The sequence below is a fragment of the Lacerta agilis genome, chromosome 2 (assembly GCF_009819535.1).
Source record: "Lacerta agilis isolate rLacAgi1 chromosome 2, rLacAgi1.pri, whole genome shotgun sequence".
NCBI lineage: Eukaryota > Metazoa > Chordata > Lepidosauria > Squamata > Lacertidae > Lacerta > Lacerta agilis.
In genome coordinates, this window is record NC_046313.1 from 104,519,394 (window position 1) to 104,524,997 (window position 5,604).

Here is a 5,604-nt window from a genome sequence, read left to right on the forward strand (position 1 = left end):
CACCAGACTCCAAAGGTTCTCAAAAGTTGCTGGTGGCTCCTTTTATTTGCTTGTGGCTGCGGAATCTTAAGAGCAAAAGCTGAAATCAAATTTTAAAGCTGTTGTAAATGACTGGATGCACCTGAAAACACTTCTTTCTCTCTCATTTTTCTGTGAAAAGTGAGATCCTCAAGATATTCACACACAAAGTAAAATCGACCTGCATGAATCCACATTGCTTGGCTGAGATTCGGGATAGTTGAAGAACGAAGATAGTTGCATTTTTAAGTGAAATCTGCATCATCCGTTTCCAGATACTTTTACCAATCAGAGTCTCTTTCTTCATCCATCAGGTCAGAGTCTGGAAAACAGGAAGGCATGTTTGGGTAAAGGAAGCTGCAGTGGGGAAAATGCTGGGGTTGCAAATCGTATTCCCATTGGCATTGGAGGGTCAATTATTCCTGATATAGAACCATTCTGAAACTAATGGAAAATTGTGGAGGACCTCTCCCCATACCAACCATCCGCACTCTGAGATTGATAGGAGGGGGCGGGCTCCACTTGTGCCTCCACCAATGAATATTGCTCATTCTGCAGGGGTGAAAATGAGAGCCTTTTCCGTGGTGGCACCTTAGTTATAGACACACACACACTGTCCCCTTGGAAGCATAAATGGTCACAACACTAACAGGCTTCTGGCGCATGGTGAAAACCCATTTCTGACCTCTCTGCTTGGAGGACTAGGTTATATTAGGCTGTGTACAAACATAACCTTTGAAAAGCACATAGAGTCACAAAGAGTCGGACACAACTAAACGACTAAACAACAAAGTTTTTTCCCAGTGCGCTTTTGCACATAGTGGTTCACAACTGTGCACACCATTGCACAACAATGTCACCTAAAGTGGCAGCTACCATCTGTGTTGTCTGTACATATGAGGGGTGGGGCATGTTTTCAAACTAGAGCACAAGCCGGGTTCTCTATTCCCCCTCCCCTCATTTAGTGTTTCCTAAGGCCTTTTTTAATACACAAACAAACAAACACACTTGCAGTCTTTTGAAAGAGAGGGGTTGGAAAGTGGGGATATATTGATATGCAGACGATATGTACCAGTATGTACCAGTATACATATCCCAGAATATACATACATACATGCATGCATGTATACATACATACATACATACATACATACATACATACAACTAAGTTACTGTTCTACTGCTTATTTTGCCTATTTCATTCATAGGCAAGTTAAACACAGTGAAGGGGAGTGGCACAGATCTGCAACGTCAGGAAGTCTGCCGCAATATGAGGTGACCTTAGAAAGCACTGTCTGCATATGCAGGCAGGTAATAATAATAATTAATAATAATAATAATAATAATAATAATAATAATGCTATTATTTATACCCCGCCCATCTGGCTGGGCTTCCCCAGCGACTCTGGGCCGCTTCCAACAAAATATTAAGATACAATAATCCATCAAACATTAAAAGCTTCCCTAAACAGGGCTGCCTTCAGATGTCTTCTAAAAGTCTGGTAGTTGTTGTTCTCTTTGACATCTGATGGGAGAGCGTTCCACTGGGCGGGTGCCACTACCAAGAAGGCCCTCTGCCTGGTTCCCTGTAACCTCACTTCTTACAGTGAGGGAACCGCCAAAAGGCCCTTGGAGCTGGACGTCAGTGTCCGGGCAGAATGATGGGGGTAGAGACGTTCCTTCAGGTATACTGGGCTGAGGTCATTGAGGGCTTTAAAAGTCAGTGCCAACACTTTGAATTGTGCTTGGAAGCGCATCCTCAGCATAAAACAGATTATAACTTTTCCAGAAGAATGCGCTTTAGATCGGCAAATAAGACAGGGGTGGCATATGGCCATGTGTACAGCACCTCAAAGCGGCACTTGCACCCAACACTTGGTGCACATTATCACAGATTGTGTTGGTGCCCACCAAGTGACCGGCAGGCATGGGTGGGGCAAGACAATGTCACAGACAGATGCTCCCAAATTACATTGAACAGGAGGGTTATCTGACTGGGCTGTGATATCTCCCAACACCCCCCCCCACCCGCCGGCCCAAAACCGTGCTCTTCCTGACCCTTAATTTTTTCCGTGGCTAGCCACACCCAGAAGCCACAGTAACGGGTGCTTGACACCTCCTCGGCCTGAGCTGGCTCTGTGGTAATGCGGAAGAAATTCTCTCCTGTGTAGACGGGCCATTCTCCATCATGAGGAGACCTGTGAGGGGAAGCAAACGTCGCCAATCAGTAAAAGGAATAAGAATGAGATAAAAGTCAAGTGCGGAATATGTCATAAAACTCCACTAGTTAAGCGCCACAATCAGCACAACCATGGAAGTTGCTCTGGGACAAAGTGCAAATGGGCGTGTCTTTCCTCAACCCCCTGTCAGTCAGCTGCCGGGTAGGACGACGATAGCCAGAGTTGTGTTTGAGGAGGTTGGAAGCAGGCTGGAAGCTGGAGACACAGGACTCAGCTACACAGCTGCAAATATAACGTTTTAAGTGTGTTTTAATCGCAGGTTGTTGTGTTCTGCCAGTTCAGGCAATCGCTGATTATGGTAAGCAAAGCCAAGAAATTTGGGCTGCATGCACACTCTACATTTAGAGCACAACTCCTCCCCTGCCCCCAAAGAATCCTGGGAACTCTAGTTTGTTCAGGGTGCTGAGAATTGTAGCTTAAACGAAGAGTAATCTGTGGTTCCCAGGATTCCTTGTGGGAGGGGTGCTTCGAATGTTCAGTGCGTACGAAGTCTTGTTCTCAAAATGGGGAAGAGGAAGCGTGCCCATATGGGGAGCTTGCTATTCGAAGAGAACAAGGACCAGTTCTCCTGTTGGCGGTGCTCAAGACGGGAGGGATCACTTACCCGGTCCTTACAAACTGTCCCCAGTAGCTCATAACCCTTTGGCTCAGGGTCACCTCAGCCTCTGTATATCCCGACTTAGACAGTGGGTCACCAAATAGAAAGGGCAGCTCGGCGCAATGGGGCACTCCAACCCAGTCAGAGACAGTTACAAAGGAAGGCTGGTGAGTGAAGGAGTAGGCAAAGGCCAGGCTTTGGGCTTCTGCCATATGGGTGGCCACCACAGCCACGGGGCACAAGAAAAGGTAATCTCCAGAAGCTTTGATCAAGGCGTTTCGATATCTTTCTTCCCCGTGCTCCTCCTGACTGTAGATAGTTGCTGCGGCTTTGATGATAACCTCAGGTGCCTCTGGGAGCATCAAACGGAGGCCCTCCAAGAGTTGCTCGTGGCTAATCAGGCTGTCGTTGTATAGGCTGAAACCAGGGGCATTTCCTGCCAGGAAGATGGTGCCTTCATCACGGGTGAAGCCGGTCAGGATGGGTTTGTCCAAGAATCGCCCAGCTTCCAGAAGTTTCCGAGGGTCATCCGGAAGGAATTCCCCATCGGTCGTGGGCACAAAAGGAAAATCCAACAAAGTTTTATAACCGAGGATAGGCAAGTTCTTCATCATCTCCCCTGGGTTTTTCTTCCGCAGGCATCGCACCACAGCCCTGTCGTCATCCTCGGCGCAGCCCAAAATCCGGCCCAGGGTTCGCCCTCTGATGGCAGCCTCCTCAGGCCTCACCCAAGCCCAGGGGGAAATCGCGGCGCCGCTTTGTAAAGTAGCCTGGTCGAATAGGGCCTGACTCGCCGGCGAGAGAAGGTGGAAGCCAACCGAGGCGGCCCCGGCACTCTGACCACCCAGTGTGAGCCAGGTTGGATCCCCTCCAAAGGCGGCCATGTTTTCCCTCAGCCAGCTCAATGCCAGGTTTTGGTCCCACAAACCAGCGTTCCCCGGAGCCTCTGGGGGTAGCGAGAGGAATCCCAAGGCACCTAGGCGGTAGTTCATAGACGCCACGATGATATTCTCAGTGGCAGCTAGGAAGCTCCTATCGATGGAGCCAGACCCGTTGAGAAAACCCCCTCCATGGATCCAGACGAAGGCACGAGCTGGCGCAGAGGGTCGGGGATGAGGCACCCAGACATTGAGGAAGAGGCAGTCTTCAGAGAGGGTGGATTCCGACTTTTGTTCCGCACGATAGCCGGGAAGTTCTACACTCCCTTGGTAGCAGGTATTGCCAAAGCTGGTGGCGTTCAGAGCGTGACTCCAAGGCTGGTGAGGACGGGGTTTTTGAAAACGCAGCTTCCCCACAGGAGGTTCAGCATAGGGGATTCCCAAGAAAGCTGTCACCGCGCCAGAATCTGTCATGAGGCGTTTGCCCCGTATGGGACCGCTGCTTGTGATCACCAGAACATCTTCCTCAGAGGCAGAACTGAGGCCCAGCAGAAACAGGCATGAAAATACTCGGCACAGCATCATGGCAACTGAAAGGAATTAGTTTTTTATGTATGTAACTTTTTTATGACTGCTTTAGACTGTTTAATGTTAACAGCTTTTTGTTCTAGTTTTTTGGGGGGAGGGTTCTAGTAAGGAAGGAGTATATAAATCTTTTATTTTATTTTTTGGACATGAAATGTAACAATAACATACAGTGGTACCTTGGTTCTCAAACTTAAGCTGTTCTTTGTATTTTCCCTTCCCCGGGGCTCATTTATGTGTGATGCGCTTACATCTGTCATAAACTGAAATGCATTCGCTGGTCTTCTGTTAATGTAGTTGCAATAAATATTTCACACTGATTTCAGTCCCTTGTCCATTATATCTGCTCACTGCCCTCTCACCTGCTGGGGAAAAGTGACAAGGTGCACTGATCTGAGTGTTGGCGAGAAATAGGCTGAGTGAAAAATAAAAGAGAAAAACTCAATTTTGGATTAAATAAATAAATAACGTAAGTTCCAGCCTTAGGGGCAGGGGATATATAAACCTCTACTAATAATGAAACTACAGTGGTATCTTGTTTCTCAAACTTAATCTGTTCCAGAAGTCCGTTCCAAAACCAAAGTGTTCCAAAACTAAGGTGCGCTTTCCCATAGAAAGTAATGCAAAATGGATTAATCCGTTCCACACTTTTAAAAACAACCCGTAAAACAGCAGTTTAACATGAATTTTACTATCTAACGAGACCATTGATCCATAAAATGAAAGCAATAGACAATGTACTGCAGTCACACAATCAATCAACCAATCAGTAGCTGAACTGGGTTCCACACAAAAACAAAACAAAAAGAGCTGCAAAAGCAAAAACGCAAAATGAATAGCAAAAACAGACAGACCTCAGCATAACACTCAAAACAGAAGTGTGGCAGTCAAATTTGAAGCGTAACACTCAAAACGGAGCATGTTCGGCTTCCAAAAAAAGTTCGCAAACCAGAACTCTTACTTCTGGGTTTGCAGTGTTTGGGTTCCAAGTTGTCTGAGTACCAAGGCGTTTGAGAAACAAGGTACCACTGTATTACAGGAAAATATCTTGCCGTGAAGCAACAGACACAAACCAGCAAGGAGGCCGCTTGAAGAAGGAAACACAGAACAATGAGCAGACAAAGGAACCAGGTTGTGCATCTTGAGAGCCATAAAGACAAGAAGGCATGAAGAGCTTAAATGCAGAGGTGGCAGCGGGCAAAAGGGACAAACATCTGTGAGAAAATTCACGAATATTTCCAAATGAAACAAGGATAGCCAAATTGGTGGAGCATGTGATTCTTAA

The 5,604-nt window shown here is 46.9% G+C and overlaps 1 protein-coding gene across 1 annotated transcript; it reads right to left on the minus strand.

The window, feature by feature from the left end:
• Positions 1–299: 299 nt before the first annotated feature.
• LOC117042364 (acetylcholinesterase-like) lies at positions 300–4,320 on the minus strand. Its single transcript, XM_033141914.1, has 3 exons — positions 2,863–4,320; positions 2,077–2,216; positions 300–340 (listed from the first exon to the last, which is right to left on the minus strand). The coding sequence occupies exons 1-3, from the start codon at positions 4,317–4,319 to the stop codon at positions 300–302; spliced, it is 1,638 nt and encodes a 545-aa protein (XP_032997805.1). The 5' UTR covers position 4,320.
• Positions 4,321–5,604: the final 1,284 nt, after the last annotated feature.

Excerpts from the sequence above, each read along its gene's own strand:
- LOC117042364 (XM_033141914.1), bottom strand. The coding sequence starts at position 4,319 with ATGATGCTGTGCCGAGTATTTTCATGCCTGTTTCTGCTGGGCCTCAGT. Across the intron at positions 2,217-2,862 it reads GGACAGTTTGTAAGGACCGG|GTCTCCTCATGATGGAGAAT; the intron begins GTAAGTGATCCC and ends TTCCCCTCACAG. Across the intron at positions 341-2,076 it reads AGCCACGGAAAAAATTAAGG|ACTCTGACCTGATGGATGAA; the intron begins GTCAGGAAGAGC and ends CCTGTTTTCCAG.